Source organism: Bos grunniens, chromosome 23 (assembly GCF_055505025.1).
Source record: "Bos grunniens cultivar Pamir isolate PY7600 chromosome 23, Bosgru_T2T1.0, whole genome shotgun sequence".
NCBI classification, from domain to species: Eukaryota; Metazoa; Chordata; class Mammalia; order Artiodactyla; family Bovidae; genus Bos; species Bos grunniens.
The window spans coordinates 22,313,698-22,333,164 of NC_141187.1; the positions used below are offsets into that span (position 1 = coordinate 22,313,698).

Here is a 19,467-nt window from a genome sequence, read left to right on the forward strand (position 1 = left end):
GAACATGCATTTAAAGATGATACACAGAATGCAAGAAAGACTTTCAATTTCTTGAAGCCAGGGACTGTTTCCTATTCATCACTGAATACACTGCACTTAACACCCCTTGTTAAGAACTAACACAATAAATCTTACTGAGTGTCTACTCTGTACTAATACCTTTAGGATATTCTATTATGTTCAGAAAACAATTCTTTGACTTATTTTTTATCCTCATTACTTTATTCAATCATTAGCCTCATTTTTAAACTGATAATCAAAGCTTTATTATTATTATAATTATCATTGTTATTATTATTTAGTTTTAAGTAGGAATTCTATTGTACCATGGTGGTCAAATTGGTACTGACTTTTTGTTTATCCTTTTCTTTCTTTTTTTTTTTTTTTTACCCTTTTCTTATATAAGAGGAAACTGAGAAGGGGATGAGCTAACACGACCACAGTGAAGATGTGTTTCTAGATAAATCCACTTTGCAGGGCTGTTTTCAAAAATGTTTGCTTCAGTCAACATGAAAAGAGTCCAGATCACCTTGAAGACTTTAACCACATGCCTATATCTTTGTTACTTAATAGTGAAACTATAATTTATGGCTGATATTAAGCCAGGGAGTGCAAAGCAATTATTTTATAGCTGAAAACTCTCCTGTGAATATCAGTTCACCATCTAGAGACCATTTTCACAGCTTATCCTTTGCTTTATGTAGGGAATTGTATCACAAGGGACAGAACTCTTCAGCAGTACCACAATATCACCATTATCATCTCTATTCTGATAAGCTCCATCAATCTTGTTAATGAAACGTCACTCACTTTTCTTCCCAGACTTGATATTCTCTGCAAGAAACACACACACACACACATTCCACTTTCTACACTGTTAATGTTGTCTGGGGAAAACACATAAGAAGGAATAAACTTGACTGAAGATACTCATGAATTGTTTTCACCGAGATATCAAAAAATTAGAGGACTTCCCACCAAGTGGGCTTCCCAAATGGTGCAAGTGGTAAATAATCTGCCTGCCAAAGCAGGAGACTTAAGAGACATGGGTTTGATCCCTGGATTGGGAAGATCCCCTAGAGGAGGGCATGTCAACACACTCCAGTATTCTGGCCTGGAGAATCCCATGGGCAATCCCGGACTCCCGGCAGGCTACAGGCCATAGCATCATAAAGGGTCAGACACAGCTGAAGCAACTTAGCATAACACACACATCTTTAAGTGGTTGCAGGAAAATTTTAAGTAGAGGTGGGCAAATGGAGTATATTTTTGCAAAAGATTTGAAATGAATTAATAGACAAAACTTCATGAAGAAGTTCTTTGAGATTAGAACTTTTCAGTGGCTCTCAGAATTTTCATCCCATGATATCCACTCTTGACCACCATTAATCTGAGGATTCAAGACAAGTATGAACCATAAAGTTTTTTGTGAAGCAGATTTTGGATCTCTTTAAATTTGTACCCCATGATCTTCATCCTATGATCTTTGAGGAAGTTGAGTAGAGAATTCCAGTAGTGTGTACTTAAAAAAAACAAACACTGAACAGCATGAAAGTCCCTGGTATAAATGGGAAGATGGCTTGGTCAGCCTACAGATGACTGAAAAAGGACTAAGGGAAAACAGACACCACCCTGAGTAAAATTTCACATCATCACACAGATACACCGATGCAAAATTAAAACAGATTTCCACCTGAGAATTCAAGAAATGTTCTGCCTTGCCCCACACCGGTAAGAAGCCGATTACCGCAAGGATGGATAGTTACCCATGGCGAAGAACGGGATTCCCAGCAGGGTGGAATTATACTTTCCGTCGGTGATGAAGAAGATTCCAGCTGCAGTAATGATGGAGATGCACACGGTGAGCACCCCCAGGAGGCCCAGGAAGGGCTTGCCACGCAAACAGTCCTTCATGGAGCTGGAGAGGGTGGCTGTGGTCAGGATCAGCATGAGGCTCACTAAGACCTTGCTCCTGGCCAGGATGCTGGACTTATGAAAGTCTCTCCAGAGGCTAAAGGATGCTAATGAGTAGAGCTGGAGGTCCTGGTGCTCCTCCTGGAGCTTCCGCATAAGTTTACAGAACTCATTCTCCCACTTCTCCCCTATGAGGTCTTGAGTGGCAGAGCCATAGGTCTGGAGGTAGTAGGTGATTTGAATGGCTCTGGCTGACTTGACCCGCTGGTCCTTGCTGTTTGGCACTTCCACTACCCCGCCCAGCTGGTGTCCAATAAAACTGTTCCTCCCATCCTTGAAAACAGAAAAAGGGGAGACTGAAGTTACTAGGGGGATGCAAATTCCAGAGAACAGATTCTTACTCTAAGTGAAGGGGCACAAAAGGCAGAAGTAGGCTCTAGCAGTTGAGGAACTGATGTGGGTGGAGTAGCATGTGATGAGTTTATATTCAACCTTTTGGAGCTCCATGAGATACCATGCAAGATGACTGGGATTAGAAAGGATGCAAAGAGTATCATGAAGTTATACAAGACTTGCTGCATGCATAGGAAAATGTACATACAGATTATGTTGATCTCATCCATAACCTCATTCTTACCATTTCCTTTTGGACTAATCAATAGTAACTCCTTTATGCATGATCAAGTTTAAGTATTCAGTTTTGGCCAAAAGTGAAGCATGGCATGAAGTTAACAATCTTTAAAAAATTACAATAATAATGTATTTTTAAAATATATGCTAAACTTTCTAAGGCTAACACACATACCTACATTAATACACACACCTACATTAACACACACACATACACTAACACACCCAAGCATTACAAACATCCCTCCTTGTTTATATTTTGGGAGTACAGCTGTGTATTGCAGAACAAGTAGAAAAAAATACTGCTTTTTAACAAATAATTTAATAGTATTGAAATGTTTACTAAATATAATGTGAGCACTTGTTCACTCATTAAAACCTAATCCACCAGTTGTAGGTTGACCAGAAAACACAGTGGACAGACCTTCCAAATGAGATGGATAAGACTTCAGGTGGGGTTGTCAAAAGTCATTTCAATTTCAGGATTTCACATGAAGTAGAGTGGACAAAATCAAAAGAGTGAAGTGAAAGTCACTCAGTTGTGTCCGACCTATACAGTCCATGGAATTCTTTAGGCCAGAATACTGGAGTGAGTAGCCTTTCCTTTCTCCAGGGCATCTTCCCAACCCAAGGATTAAACCCAGGTCTCCCACATTGCAGGTAGATTCTTTACTAGCTGAGACACAAGGGAAGCCCACCAGGATATTCAAAAGGTGGACACTGAGTTGCTTAACCAGATTCACAGCAGTTAATTCTCAACCAGTGTGCTGTACATTCAGAAAGAAATCCCAGACAGCCATCATCAAATCTTAATTAATTTTGCCACAACTGTCATGTACTTTAATGGCTGTGGTTGTTAGATGGAATATCGAACCCAGTGGCAGGTTGCAGGATGGATTCTGGTTCTGAAAATGTACATCAGGTCCTGGAGGAGACAGGTACAAAGGTGAATTTATGTCGTGAATAGATTGTGCACTTGCTACATCAGGCAAGACATTTATCTTGTGAAGATATAAAGGTGGAGAGTCAGAACAGGGAACAGAAAGGTAGTAGATAAGGGCCACAAATCCAACTCTGGTTACCACTACTATTTTCACAGGGTGCTGTGTACTCAAGGGACGTTATTGTGGACTTGCTAGATTAGATACTTATATCTGAAGTATTTGTTTTTATACCAAAGCCGCCCTAGAACTTGAGAATGTGTTGAAACACAAAAATCTTGAGAAATTTACAGAAAGTACAAATATTATGCAGGTCAAGAAGCAACAGTTAGAACCTGACATGGAACAATGGACTGGTTCAAAACTGGGAAAAAGCACATCAAGCCTGTATATTGTCACCCTGCTTATTTATCTTATATGCAGAGTACATCATGCAAAATGCTGGGCTGGATGGAATCAAGATTGCTGAGAGAAATATCAATAACCTCAGATATGCAGATGACACCACCCTAATAGCAGAAAGTGAAGAGGAACTAAAGAGCCTCTTGATGAAGGTGAAAGAGGAGAGTGAAAAAATTAGCTTAAAACTCAACATTCAAAAAACTAAGATCATGGCATTCGGTCCCATCACTTCAAGGGAAATAGATGGAGAAACAATGGAAACAGTGACAGACTTTATTTAAGTGGGCTCCAAAATTACTGTGGATGGTGGCTGTAGCCACGAAATTAAAAGACACTTGCTCCTTGGAAGAAAAGCCATGACAAACCTAGACAGCATATTAAAAAGCAGAGACATCACTTTGCCAACAGTCAAAGCTATAGTTTTTCCAGTAGCCATATAATGATGTGAGAGTTGGACCATAAAGAAGGCTGAATGCCAGAGAATTGATACCTTTGAACTGTGGTCCTGGATAAGACTCTTGAGATTCCCTTGGACTGCAAAGAGATCAAATCAATCAATTCTAAAGGAAATCAACCCTGAATATTCATTAGAAGGACTGATGCTGAAGTTCCAATATTTTGGCCATGTGATACGAAGAGCCAATTCATTGGAAAAGACCCTGATGATGGGAAAGACTGAGGGCAGGAGGAGAAGACAGCAACAGAAGATGAGATGGTTGGATGACATCATGGACTCCATGGACATGAATTTGGGCAAACTCCAGGAGACAGTGAAGGATGGGGAAGCCTGGTGTGCTGCAGTCCATGGGGCTGCAAAGAGTTGGACACAACTGAGACAAAACAACAATAACAAATTTTATTAGTAAGGATCATCAAGAATTACAAGAAAAATTTAATAGTCACTCCATATACCCATTTCCTCCCAACATGTTAAATAAGAACAGTCTATGTCTGTCTCTATTTCTGCTTTGCAAATAAGATCACCTATACCATTTTTCTAGATTCCACATATATATACTAATATACAATATTTGTTTTTCTTAGTCTGACTTACTTCACCCTAATATATGGATACCAAGGGGGATGGGTATAGAAGGAATTGAGAGATTTGGATTGACATATATACACTATTGATAGTATATATAAAATAGATAACTAGTGAAAGAACACTGTATAGCACAGGGAACTTTACTTAAAGAACAGCAGTCACCTGAATGGGAAGGAAGTTCAAAATGAAGTGGATATATGTATATGTATATGTATGGCTGATTCATTTTGCTGTACAGTAGAAACTAACACAACATTGTAAAGCAACTACACTCCAATAAAAATTAATAAAAAACAATTTTTCTATTTAACTAAACCTAACTCTAAATGCAGAGAAGGCAATGGCACCCCACTCCAGTACTCTTGCCAGGAAAACCCCATGGATGGAGGAGCCTGGTAGACTGCGGTCCATGGGGTCGCTAAAAGTCGGACACGACTGAGCAATTTCACTCTCACTTCTCACTTTCATGCATTGGAGAAGGAAATGGCAACCTACTCCAGTGTTCTTGCCTGGAGAACCCCAGGGACAGGGGAGCCTGGTGGGCTGCCGTCTCTGGGGTTGCACAGAGTCGGACACGACTGAAGTGACTTAGCAGCAGCAGCAGCAACTCTAAATGCGTGCTGCAATTCATGGGGTCGTAAAGAGTCAGACACGACTGAGCGACTAAACTGAACTGAACTCTAAATGAACAATATATTTCTAAATAAGAGTTGTGAGAATATTTCCCCTTCATTTGGCATTATTTCCCACTCTCTATGGCATCTCTGCAATTTCCCCATCTTTTTTCGTTTAAAAAGCCAAACTGAAATTCTGGCTGTAGGTTCCCAATGCTCTGTCTTTAGTAAACTCTCTGGAGTCCCCCAGTGAGCTGCAGGCAGAAAGGTGGGAAATTCTGCCCTAGCACTGACAGGTTTTCAAGGATGGCTTTTGTTCTTTTAGTACAGGTCAATTTGCTCCTCTTTTGGGCTTATTTTTGCTTTAAGCTTGGTATATGTTTTAGCTCCGCCCTTGTCTCCACTTCTTTGAAATCCCATCTGCGATGTTGACTTGTGCTTCAAATTATTTGAAAAAAAAAAAAGTATTTTAAAGGCTTTATTTATTCACTTAAGAAAGTGCAGTTCTGTCTTTACTCATTTCTGTCATCAAAAAGATTTCTGAGGGATTGTTAGCAGCAGAACAAAGATTTATGTCTCCCTCAGGCCTTGTTTGGAGATTATTCTGGATCAAAGAGGGTGCTGATAATGTGTCTGGGCAAAAGTCGAAATTTTGAAGAAGGCAAAATACAGATTTTTAAATAGCTGGTCTATACTGGGTTTGGCTAGCTGTTCACTGCTTCTTTTAAAATTGTCTAATATCCATTTTTTACAAAAATGACTTCATAAAAGATATGCTTTCATCTTATTATATGTAAATGAATGTAACAAATTGAATGCATTTCTCTCTTTTAACCGGCTCTACTTCACACACTAGGATAAAATAAACAGTCTTTGCACATCCTTGAATCGAAAGCTCTATTGACTGAACATCTTGTACAAACCATTGGCCCAATCAAATCTACTCAATACAGTCCAGAAATACACTTCTGCACATTATTTGTAAGAGATAATTCTACTCTTTTGTGGTAGAAGAGTCAATTCATTTCCCAACACATGAGTGCTTCTATGTAGGAGAAACAAAGAATGAATACAATAATTATCCTCTGGGCAGAACTTCCCTGAGTTTGTAAGGAGTTAGGTTGGATTCATGGACCTGGGCTGTAGTGTGCATCTCCTAATAACTGGATAAGAAATCCTTAGCTGGTTCATTTCCCCTTCTAAGTTTCAGTTTTCTCTTCTATAAAAAGAGTGATATAAGTAAAAATGTTTACATAATACTGAAGAAGTTTTTCAGCTCTATCATGAATTGAACCAATATCATTAAGTGAAAGTGAAAGTAGTGAGCATTAGTCGCTCAGTCGTGTCTGACTCTTTGCGACCCCATAGACAGTAGCTTGCCAGGCTCCTCTGTCCATGGAAATTTCCAGGCTAGAATACTGGGGTGGGTTGCCATGTCCTTCTCCAGGGGATCTTTCTGACCCAAAAATAGAACCTGGGTCTCCTGAATTGCAGGCAGATTCTTTATTTAGGTCTTTAACCCGCATCCTTGGGTCCACTTCTGCTCTCTCTCAAAGTATACTTTACATGGAAGCCAGAGCCTGCTTGGACAGTTCTAAATAAGCTCACATCATTTATGCACCTAAAACCTTCTACTGGCTTTCACTTGCACTAGGAATAAAATAAGAGCCCCTTGCTAGGTCTGCTAGGCACTGCATGGCTTGCTGCTGGCCAAGCCCTCAGGCCTCTTCTCCTGAACTCCACTCCAGCTATCCTGGTCTTTCTTTCTACTCTGAAACACACCAAGTTAATTTTCACCTCATGGCCTGTGCACTACCCACCCCTCTGCCGGGTGCTTCTGTTCTATGGCCGAGGCTTCTTCCTCACAGAGGGCTTAGCTTCAAAGGGACCCTTTGAACCACGTAATCTAAACTAGACCCCTTCTTCCCAGCACTTAGTCCTGTTAGCTTGGCCCAAAAGTTCATTCAGATTTTTCCATAGGATGTAAATGTTTTGTTTTCTCCCTACTATTTCTACCTGAAATCATCTTATTTAATGATTTAGTTGCTCCTCTTCCATTTCCTTCATTAGAATGTGTGCTTGTTGAGAGCTGGCACCATCCTGTTCGCTGGTAATCTCCCTGAGCCTAGAACAAAGCCTGATATATAATAAACACTCCGTAATATTTGACTCAGTGATTCATGCTGAGTGTATTTAACTAATCACAAATTATTTTTTAGAGCCTGCTTCCCTAAGAACAGGGAAAGTAAAAGATAGTATAAGTGTCTGAGATTAGTAGGCAGTCAGATGTAGAGAGGTATAGTATATATAGAGGTTAGAAGTTGGTAGAGAAGAAAACAAACTTTATCCTTTTTTCAATCTCTTTTATCTAGTGTGACCTTAGTCCAAAATATGTTTCCTCTTATATTTTTCACTGCACAAGCAAGCATGTGCCATAAGCTAGTGAACAGACAGGGGACTTGGGGAGTACCTGGAAAAGGCATTTATGTACATCATGGGGCTGGATCATGGATCATGCACGTCATGGAACAGCAAATGATGTTTAAGGAACCGAGGTAAGTGATGGGATTTGAGACTAGACAAGAAAGCAGGCCCTCTTCTGTAAGGACCGTGAAAGCTTTATTAAAGGAGTTGGACTTACTGTCTTGTAATAGGAAACTACCGGTGAATTCTAAGCAGGGGATGACATGATTTACTTTCTGGAGTGCTCTCTCACTGTACTGTGGGAAATGATTTAGGGAGTTGGGGTGACTCTAAACGTAGGAGGTCAGTTAGGAACTCCCTGCAGTATTTCAGTTTCTCGATGCAGCATGAAAAACAAAATGTCTCTGGTAGGTGAATAGTTCCAAAGTGAATCAATAGAATTACAGGTCACGACGCTGTCTCACAGCCAGGAAGCTCATCACATGACCACATTAACTCTCCAGGAGCAGTAATGCCAGGAAAAAAAAATCTTCCATTCTTCGGGTCTTATTTTGTTTATGGCTACCACTTTGTAGCTTTTAAAATTACTCCCACCCAATCCACACCTCTGCAGTAGGAAATGAAATCAAACTCTTTAGAGACAAGATCAAAGAATAAATTCTCAAAGAAATACAAGAGGAAAGAGATGTTAATGTTTTAAACTGTTGTGCAGAGAAACAAATTATTCAATGATGCTTTGAAATTATAGGGGACTAAGTTTCATATCTGCTCAGAATATGTGTTAGGTTGATATTAAGATATTTTCTGTACAACATAATTTGGCAGCATAGCTCCTGTCTAGAACAATTGTACTTTTGATCTCATAGATTTTCAATACAGTAGACACTGAAAGGATACTGGAAATTTTTAGATGGTCAGTAGTCTTTAATTGCTGAAAAGAAAAACGACTATGTACGGTACAGATAGTGTACCATATAGTGACGTTTCTAAAAGAATGATACATTTTGTTGTTCTTGTTGTTTGTTTAAATAAGATTTTTTTCTTATATTTATTTCTTAACATATCTCTGTTTTATTCTCAATACTGATTACACACACAAAGTAGGATTAAACAAAATCTTCAGTTATCTTGAATTTCTTCTCTAGAGCCTTATGTTTAGTAGAAACAAGCAAATAATGACAAAGCAAGTTCCCACAAGGTACTTGGACTTTTTTTTTCTAAAGCCATTTTCAGAAGGAAGACTTTAAAGTGTTAAAATGCCCTAATAAAGAATAAATTAAACTTCTTATGTGACCTTGCTAAGCTTGACATTACTAAGTGGTGTAAATTTTTAATTTTTTTTCAAAGAAGAAGGTTAAAAAAAGTAAGGTTTTGGTGTTGAAATAAAACAAGAGCTTTAGCCAATGAGAATGTAAAGTAAGTTTAACAAAACATTCTAGCTTATTAATTTTTAACACAGGTGGCAGACTCAGTTTCCAGATGCAAGCACTTTATTTGCATTCTCCTAGGTAACTCTCCGGCCTCTCTCAGAGGAAGTGCTATTCTGGAGTAGCCTCAGGTCACCCCTGGGACACAGGGACCTAGCAAGAGGAAGAAAAGTAGGGTGACACAGCTAAGAGGCTGAGCCAGTCATCTGATTCTTATTTTTAACGCCAACGCTCATGTTCTTAACACACCTGCACATATGTTTGAATGATCTGTGAATATACCTGAATGAAAGGAAATACAAGGTGGCAGTTCGATACACAGATTCAAGAGGCCACTGTTGGACTTAGAGCTCCAAGGTCATCACCATCAAGCTGTGGAAGTCTCCTGAGCACGTCAGCTTTATTACTGGCTAAAATAAGATTTATAAGGGCTTCTCTCATAGCTCAGTTGGTAAAGAATCCGCCTGCAATGCAGGAGATCCCGGTTCCATTCCTGGGTCGGGAAGATCCGCTGGAGAAGGGATAGGCTATGCACTCCAGTATTCTTCAGCTTCCCTTGTGGCTCAGCTGGTAAAGAATCCACCTGAAATGCAGGAGACCTGGGTTCGATCCTTGGGTTGGGAAGATCCCCTGGAGAAGGGAAAGGCTACCCACTCCCGTATTCTGGCCTGGAGAATTCCATGGACTGTATAGTCCATGGGGTCGCAGAGTCAGACACGACTGAGCGACTTTCATTATCAAGATTTATAAGGTATTGTGAGGATCAGGTGTGTTAATATACATAAAACACTTAGAGTAGTGGTCAAAGGAGCCTGGTGGACTGCAGTCCATGGGGTCGCTGAGGGTCGGACACGACTGAGCGACTTCACTTTCACTTTTCACTTTCATGCATTGGATAAGGAAACGGCAACCAACTCCAGTGTTTTTGCCTGGAGAATCCCAGGGATGGGGGAGCCTGGTGGGCTGCCATCTATGGGGTCGCACAGAGTCGGACAGGACTGAAGCGACTTAGCAGCAGCAGCAGCAGCAGCAGCAGCAGTGGTCAGAAAATGTTGGAAATTGTTAACATGGCATCAATTAAATATTTGAGTGGGGCTGTTTATTTAGCCATCTAGCATTATTTCACATTTCCCAGTAAATGTCTGTGATGTGATAGAAAGAATACAGGGTCCAGGGTCCAGACAGGTTGTGAATTCCAAGTCTGGTGCTCTATAGGAGGGTGACAGAGGACAAAATGCTTGCCTTGTCTGAATGCCAACTATTCATCTCCAAAATAAAAGATTTGACTTATATTATCTCTAAAGATTTCACTAGCTCTGTATTTAATGATTCATCTGTGGTCGAGTTATCAGACACTACAAAGCAGGCTAGAGAAATCTGCCCTAAGGAAAAAAATAAATAAGAAGAAAGGAGAAACGCAAGATGACCCATGTTCATTTCCATAGAAACAAGAAGCGTTTTATCTTCTCTTAAATCTGAACCAAGTAGTTTTTTCTCCTCTTTGAGGAATTTCCAGAGAGAATTTTTCTCAAATGGTAAAAAATCAAGACTTTGCCCCATTTTACCTAGATGGAAATCATCTCTAAGTAGCTCAGATGAATTCATTTATTTCTTAGATAGTAAAATTCATGTTTTCTTCAGATCTCTATTTCATGAGTATCCTCCCCACTTAATCACATAGTAAAATAAATACATTTAATTTCTCCTCAACTCAAATGAAATCTTTGCACAAACGTGTAAGTAACATGTGGAAGTAGAGTTAATATCTACATTAAGTGTGAAGCATGTAACAATGACTTTTTTATTTCTCTTTAAGTCATTAGTGACCCTATCCCCTACATTTCCTTTAAAATGACTCATTTAAATTTCATTTTACATTAGTCTTTCACAAAGTGAAATGACCACTCAGGGCAAGTATCCACTATTCAAAGAGATTTAGTGCTGACACTGGTCTACATAAAAGAAGCTGGCTGTAATTCACGCCAGTGTTAGAGGAATGCAGAAAGCTCCCTTCCAGAGAAGGATTGAAAGTCTGCTGTGATAGGCTTTCTTTGGGGCTAAGACTAGTTTCGGAGAAGGCAATGGCACCCCACTCCAGTACTCTTGCCTGGAAAATCCCATGGATGGAGGAGCCTGGTAGGCTGCAGTCCATGGGGTCGCTGGGGGTCGGACACGACTGAGCGACTTCACTTTCCTTTTTCACTTTCATGCATTGGAGAAGGAAATGGCAACCCACTCCAGTGTTTTTGCCTGGAGAATCCCAGGGATGGGGGAGCCTGGTGGGCTGCCGTCTATGGGGTCGCACAGAGTCGGACACGAATGAAGTGACTTAGCAGCAGCAGCAGCAGCAGCAAGACTCTAGTTTACAATCATGTGCTATGTAAGAAGTCTTCCCGGGTGGCTCAGTGGTAAAGGATCTGCCTGCAATGCAGGAGCCGAAGGAGACATAGGTTCAATCCCTGGGTCAGGAAGACTCCCTGGAGGAGGGCATGGCAACCCATTCCAGTATTCTTTCCTGGAAAATCCCCATGGACAGAGGAGCCTGGTGGATAATAGTCCACAGGATCACAAAGAGTCTAACACGACTAAAGCAACTTAGCACACATGCATGCACGCTTTGTAAGGAGTGTGATGTTAGCGCCTGTGAGTGGAACAGTAGATCAGACTAACAAACTACTGAGGCAAACCTCAGTGTAGAGCCCAGGACATTCTCCCATAAAGGGGAAAGTTAGGGAAGATCAAAGGTGTAGGTACTCCAGGCAGTGGCGTGGTAAACTTATGGGGTACCAAGGACATGACAGAGGTGGAAACAGGTAAGAAGGGAAGTCATTCTTTCATTCCAGAAATATTCAGTGAGGACCGGCTCTATGAGAGCCAGCTATTGAGGACAGAATCGTGAACAGATACAATTTTTATCCTCAAACAGCTTGTGGTTTTGCGGTGCAGTGGGAGATGGAGGAAGATAAGTAAGCAGGCAGGCATTTTATATATTATGATACTAGTTAACACAAGGTGTTAAGGTACCACTAGATGGAATCACTAGCCTATCGAGGACTAAGAAGATGTCCAAAGAAAGTGGCCTCTTAGCTGAGACCTGAAACACGATAACAGTTCCCCAAGTGAAGATGGGGGATTTGGTTGGTGGACATGGGGAGGTGTGGTCTTCTAGGCAGAGGGACCAGCACGTGCAAAGGCCTAGAGACAAGCGTAAGACACTGCATTACTGGCACTTTGGTAATGACTGGGATATACAGTGGGGGGCAAGAAAGGGTGATGCAGAGATGTGTGCAGGTAGTGAGGATGGAGAGTTGCTGATTCGAAAGTTCTCTTTAAGTGCAATGTGAAAAATGAACTTCATGCATGGCCTTAAGGAAGGAGATGGACACTAGAGAAGGTCCATGGGATCATTTTTTTGTTTTTTGCCTTCCTCACAGCTCTATCAAATCCAAGACTTATATAACTGATTAAATGAGCATCAAAAAAAGACTTTTCAGATTTTATGGCATGCACATTGTCTGAAAGTAAATTTTCCCCACACCCAGGTCCTTTTCCCAAAGAACAACTCATTTTGGAGTGCTGAAGGATTCTTGGAGGAAAGCTTACTTTCTAGAGGTGAAGGGGTTGCTGAAAGGGATCTACTTATTTTAATGATTTCCATAAATCTAATGAATTAAAACAAGACATGTTTTGAGTGCTTAGGAAGGCGTGTGTAGAAAGCAAAACAAGGACAAATAAATGGAATATGAAGTCTCTTCCTTGGAAGAGTTTATATTGTTGTTATGAAAACAAAGCCCATTAGATGGTAACAAAATAAAACTGCATACAGCACTAGAACTCAGGAGACATCCATTGAAGAATCAAGGTAACTGCTGAGGGCTGCAAAATGATACACATAGAGCATGAACTCAACCATGTAAAACTAGATATGCACATATCAATATTCAAAGGAAACTATCAAAATTTTAACATTGGCTCTTATCTGGTATAAAATTATAGGTCATGTCTACCTCCTTGGCTAATTATGCTATTTTATATTATCCTTTTAAAAAACCTATTGACTCACCCACAAAAAGAATAAAAATAAGCATGTGAAGGGAACTGAATAAAGGGTAGATGGGAGTGAGAGGGAGAAACTAAGATTTCAAATTTCACTCTAACAGGGAGTGGGAGAGGAGGAAGGCCAAGAATCAAGAGTTCTTTAGTCCCAGATTCAAGCTCGAAACTTGAATTCAAGCTCCAGGCTTCTAAGGAAACAAATTATGGTGGTTCATTCATTCTCATGAAGGACTGTGGTTCTGGCCACTGAGACGGAAGGAATGATGGTATTTGACTGAGAGTAACAGCAGATTCCTGGCTTCTAAGGGTGGAGTACAGCACTAACATTCACTTAACTCTCAAGGTGATCTGACCTTGCCCTTGGCTAAAGGATGTTTTTAGAGAAAAGACCATGAGGACCTTGGTAGTTCAATATAGTTTTCCTCGTATTGAACTTGAATTCAGAAATGGTCCTTATGAGGTTCTCTTTAATTTTTGTCTTTGTATCTTTCCTTCCCATGCGTTTTTCTTTAATCTGAAAACGAAGCCAAATCATTTGACTAATCAAATTAAAAATTTTTTTGAGGATTTGATATACATAAAACATAAAGCTAAGCAAAAGCTGATTTCTTTTTCTTAAATTATCCAGATAATTCTAATGATTATCAGATTGATTAAAACTTCCAGGAGACAGGCCATTTAATTTAGGTAGTTTGAAAACAATGCTGCCAGTTATGTGCCCCATTTTTCTAATTTCTATTTTTCTTTGCTTTCCAAGATTGTATAAAATTTTCATTGAAAAGCCTTCTTCCAATAATTAATATGCATTTTTTCATTGTTGTTTATCACTCCAATTAGATTTCCAAATTCAGTGAAGATAGGAAATGAAGGTAGGACCTTTTTCCAGCTAAAGGAAATTAATTTGAGGCACATATCTCAACGAAATGTAGAGAAATTGACCTACTAAAAAAGAAGAAACCGGTGGTGCAGCCTTTATTTGCAACTGTGGGTGAGGTTACCCGTGTCTTAATCCTTTAATAAAATGAAGGTGCATCTTTGTTTCTCTACTGAAGATGAATCAGATTTTTTTTTTAAGTATTATGTTTTAGTAGGAGGATAATTGTTTTCCAGTGTGTGTTAGTTTCTGCTGTACAACAACATGAATCAGCTGTAGGTATGCATATATTCCCTTCCTCTTGAGCCTCCCTTCCCTCCCCGCCATCCGACCCCTCTAGGTCATCACAGAGCTGTGTTGTACAGCAGCTTCCCACTAGCTATCCATTTTATATATGGTAGTATACATATTAGAGAAGTAAATGGCAACCCACTCCACTATTCCTGCCTGGGGAGTCCCAAGGACAGAGGAGACGGGCAGGCTAAAGTCTATGGGGTCGAAAAGGAGTTGGACATGACTTAGCAACTAGACAACTAGACCTGTATACAGGTCACTGCTACTCTCAATTCCTCCCTCCCTCTCTTTCCCACACTGCATCCACAAGTCCATTCTCTACATCTGCATCTCTATTCCTGCCCTGCAAATAGGTTCATCAGCACCATTTTTCTAGATTCCCTATATATGCGTTAATATACGATATTTGTTTTTCTCTTTTTGACTTATCCTGAAGATGAATCAGACCTTAATACAGCATCTCATGGTCTTGTATCAACATCCTCCATCCTCTTCCTTGACCCCACCTCCTTTCTCCCTACCCCTCCTGTCTCTCTTTCTCCAGCATGCTCTCTATTTTTTCATTCTTGGTTCCTTCCGCTCTGACCTTTCCCCTTCCTTTTCCTCCTCTTCCCCCTCCCATCTCTGTCCTTCCTTTATTTGAAAGACAAGTACCACAAAGCCACAGCGAGGGGTAATTACTGAACTATGTCAGTAAAATGCCAGATAAAGAATACAACGCTTGCTTAAGTCCATTCTATCTTCCCTAAATTACCTTTTCTTTTTAATCTCTGAAAAGACAGACATGCTTTGGAAGTATTGTGCGTGATATACATTCTAATGAGATCCATGCAATTGCTCTTTACCACTACCAACCTATTCAGTCTCAAAGATATTAAAATAATTGAAAGCCTTTTGATAAACCCAAGAAAGTAGGTATTCTCCTAGCTCACAGCTCAATGAGGGAGCTAAATATTACTTCTAGGAGATGGCTGCCATGACTCACTTTGCAACTATGTTAGCATTTTCCAAGTTGATGGGACATATTTTAGTCAAATATATGGGCTAATTTAGCTCTATATTCCTGGATGTTTAACAGAGGAGCCTCTGGCTGTCTTGGGAGGTACACTTTTAAAAATTAATTAAAACTTTTGGGATTTGCCTGGACTGTCCAGTGGTTAAGTCTCCATTCTTCCAATCCAGGAGGTGAGGGTTTGATCCCTGGTCGGGAAATAAGATCCCACACGCTGTGTGGCATAGCCACAAGATAAAAATAACAAATAATAAAAATAAATAAAAATAAAAATTAATTAAACTTTGAAAGCACTTGAATGAAAAATTAACCCAAAAGTAAAGTGCATGCTTTTTTTGCTCTATAACTTAACTTCCAGGAAAAGATTATCCAAAAATCTTTAAAGATTTATAAAATAAATTTCTGCTTTAATTTTTCTGGTGGTTTGTTGCCTTTCTGGTTGTTTCTGTTTAAGGCTAATATTAAAGTTTGTTGGTATTTCATTTATAAATGCTTCTCTGATGTAGGAAAAAAGTGATTCATAAAGTTGAGTGTGTTAAGCAAGGGAATAAGTCAGAAGCACTTAAGTTATGTCTAATGACTGCAGACTTTAGTTTTAGTAAGGCAGATAAAACTTAGTAATTTATTATTTAAACAAGGAGGGGCTTCCCTGGTGGCTCAGATAGTAAAATGTCTGCTTGCAATGCTGGAGATCTGGGTTCGATTCCTGGGTCAGGAAGATCCCCTGGAGAAGGAAATGGCAATCCACTCCAGCACTCTTGCCTGGAAAATCCCATGGACAGAGGAGCCTGATAGGCTACAGTCCATGGGGTTGCAAAGAGTTGGACACAACTGAGCGACTTCACTTATTTAAACAAGATCAATTCATGGAACACTTACAGGTGTGTGTTTTTAGTCCTATGCCTATGTGAGGCTTTTTAATTAATAATATTCACAAACTAGAGTCCTTAATTTGATTGCACATCCCTTATGGCCTGGATCACATGGTAACCTGAGTAAGTTAGGTGGTAGAAAGTTATGATGGGTAAATAACAATGTGTAATGCTAGAAGGTATGACAATTGATTTACTTAGATTTTTAGGCAACAGGGAAAAATATGAAGACTAGTCTCATGGTAATGAAAGTAATCATCACTGTAAATTTACTATTCAAAATTGGCCAATTTTAAGTGGGTCAACCAACACTCCAGCCTTTGGGAGCTTGATTGCCTTCACTACATAAACATGATCGCTGCTTCTATGCTATGCTATGCTAAGTCACTTCAGTCGTGTCCGACTCTGTGCAACCCCATAGACGGCAGCCCACCAGGCTCCCCGGTCCCTGGGATTCTCTAGGCAAGAACACTGGAGTGGGTTGCCATTTCCTTCTCCAATGCATGAAAGTGAAAAGTGAAAGTGAAGTCGCTCAGGCGTGGCCGACTCTTCTCGACCCCATGGACTGCAGCCCACCAGGCTCCTCCATCCATGGGATTTTCCATAAATATCCCTCTTCATTGCGTCAGTTCTTGTGTCACCTAGCCCTATTTCATGGAGTCTGGAGACAGGGCTTCTAATCAAAATTGCAGTCCTCTTTTAGGTTGGTTTCAATTTGCTTCTGGATTTTTCAAAACAGGGCCAAATTTCAGCAGCCCAATTTCTCATAATCTGACAATCAACATTTTTTTTTCTTTAATAAATCACTACCTTCCTTTTCAAACTATAAAACTTTGGCAGAGAGAATTTCTTCCAAAGCTTAGTAGAAAATGGACTTAGTAGAAAAAGAACAGGTTCCCTCCTGTTCTTCAGAGGAAAGACTTACAGCACATACTATAGGTCATGGCTGCCTGGTTGCCATGACGGTGATGGTGAAGCAAAAACCACTTCAGCATCAAGGGCCACAGGGCTGGAAAGAGCAGCTTGACTTTAAAGTTTAAAAACTTGGGTTTGAGTGCTGATTTAGCCACTTACAACCTCTGTGACTTTTAGAAAGTTACTTAGGTTCTTTGAGTCTCTTTCTTCAGTTATGAAATAGGACTGCCTAGCTCATAAGCTTTATTATGAGAAATGTTTTATGATATTGAAAGAGGGATGGCACCCTATGTTATTTCTGCAAGGGCTCTATCAACAGTTGTTATCTAATTACAAAATGATGGTTGAGAGATTCTGTGATTTTAAAATGAATTAAAAACAGACCATGACCCTTGATACCAAGGACATTCCATCCACCCCCAGCCTACACTACAAATACAGGAAGTTTCCAGGGTTCCCTAAGTAGGGTATATTTAGCTAAAAGGAGCAACAAAAAGATCCTGTCCTGGTGTTCCAATCCTGGGTGTCTACTCGCCATATGTCTGAGAGCTTGCTCCAAGTTCAGAAGACAAAATGTACCTAGTATTTTTGGGGCAAATCTAGAGGAGTTGGCTCAAATTTTCTTTTTTTTAATATATGCCAAATGATCACCTGGACATAGGATTTTTCTAATCCAGAAAACAATCTATTGTCAAAGCAAACTTTCGGGGCAACTGAGCTTGTGAAGTTTACGCTCCTTCGCTGTGGGGCTCCCAGCACTCACCGGGTTCAGACACTGAGTCCGGCCCAGGCATCGCACTGCCATGTGCTTTTATTTTAGGCAGCAAACAGGTGGACTTCAGGATGTGACACACTCCACGGTGAAAAGAGGGCCTGCTGCAGCTCTGTGGCTTTCTTTGCAGCCAAGACTACGATGGAAATAAGAGTCAAACTCCAGATTCCACAATACAGACGGCCCCCACTGCCAGTCCCTGTAACTAAAAGCATCCGGTGAAATCATGCAGGAGCCTCACATAACTTCCCTATTTTACCACCTGTCTTTACATTTCACATATAAAATGGCAGCAGACAAAAGACAGATGAAGTGACCCTACACTCACATGGCTTCATTTTGTGTTTTCTGACGTGCTATCTGAGCACCCTACTGGATTATTCCAAGGGATATAATTTCATCCAAATATTTGATGAAACTTTGATTTTAATGTATTTGTTTCAGTACCAGTTCTAATGCTTGCTATAGATATTCAGTGTTCTCTCCAATATTCTATCACCTGTCACAGGCATCACTGATGTTCTAAGGACGCCAAGAACAGTGTCTAATGCAGTGTCAATAAAAATTCCATGTTATTCATCTTCCCCATTGATCACAGATATCTTCATTCAAATGAGTCCATTACATCTAAGTAAAGAGAAGGAAAAAAATTGCCTACTGAGAAGTGCAAATACAAAAAGCAGACACAGACATGGCTTTCAACTAAGCACATTCGACAAAGAACTAGCCTTTTTTTTTAAGTATCTGCTACAAATGAAGCTGTTTTACAGACACAAAAATATAAAAGGCTGGTTCATTCTCCTTAAGACTATTCACAGTCATTTTCCTTTACTGCAACAGACATTAATTCCCTGTAATTTTTCAAGTGGTGAGAGAATTCACGGTGAATATTTCAGGCCTCCTTATAAAAAAGGTGAGAGGCTCTCTTTTTTACAGAGCTTATGTAAAGAAGTCTAACATCTTTCATTTACATGGAAGTACTTTGTGGAAGCAGAGTTAACTTGGAAAGTGGGTGTCTGACTTGGCTGAAAAGATCAGGGCTACTTGAAGCCACTGCAATCAGTTACAGAAGCAGGTATTTAGGGGAGACTTTTCAAACACACATTGTTGTCAATGCGCTATTAAAAACACTGGTCATAACACACACACGAAAACAACACTCCTGAGAACTGGGGCTGGCAGCTGTCTGCACCACATTGGAGCTCTTTACAAGGAAATCTTGAGTGAGGTTCTAAAGCAATAAAATGGCACTCAGGGCTAAGCTACCCAGTT

General features: G+C 40.1%; 1 protein-coding gene across 2 annotated transcripts in view; it reads right to left on the reverse strand.

Moving 5' to 3' along the window:
* Window positions 1-680: 680 nt before the first annotated feature.
* LOC147346920 (patched domain-containing protein 4-like) overlaps window positions 681-19,467 on the reverse strand; it is a 59,353-nt gene continuing 40,566 nt past the window's right edge. The window contains exon 3 of one of the 2 annotated variants that reach the window (XM_086370731.1): window positions 681-2,247. In XM_086370731.1, coding sequence (XP_086226857.1) covers window positions 1,744-2,247 — 504 coding nt within the window. In that variant the 3' untranslated portion in view covers window positions 681-1,743. The remainder of the gene's footprint in view (window positions 2,248-19,467) is intronic. The other variant, XM_086370730.1, reaches the window with a different exon arrangement.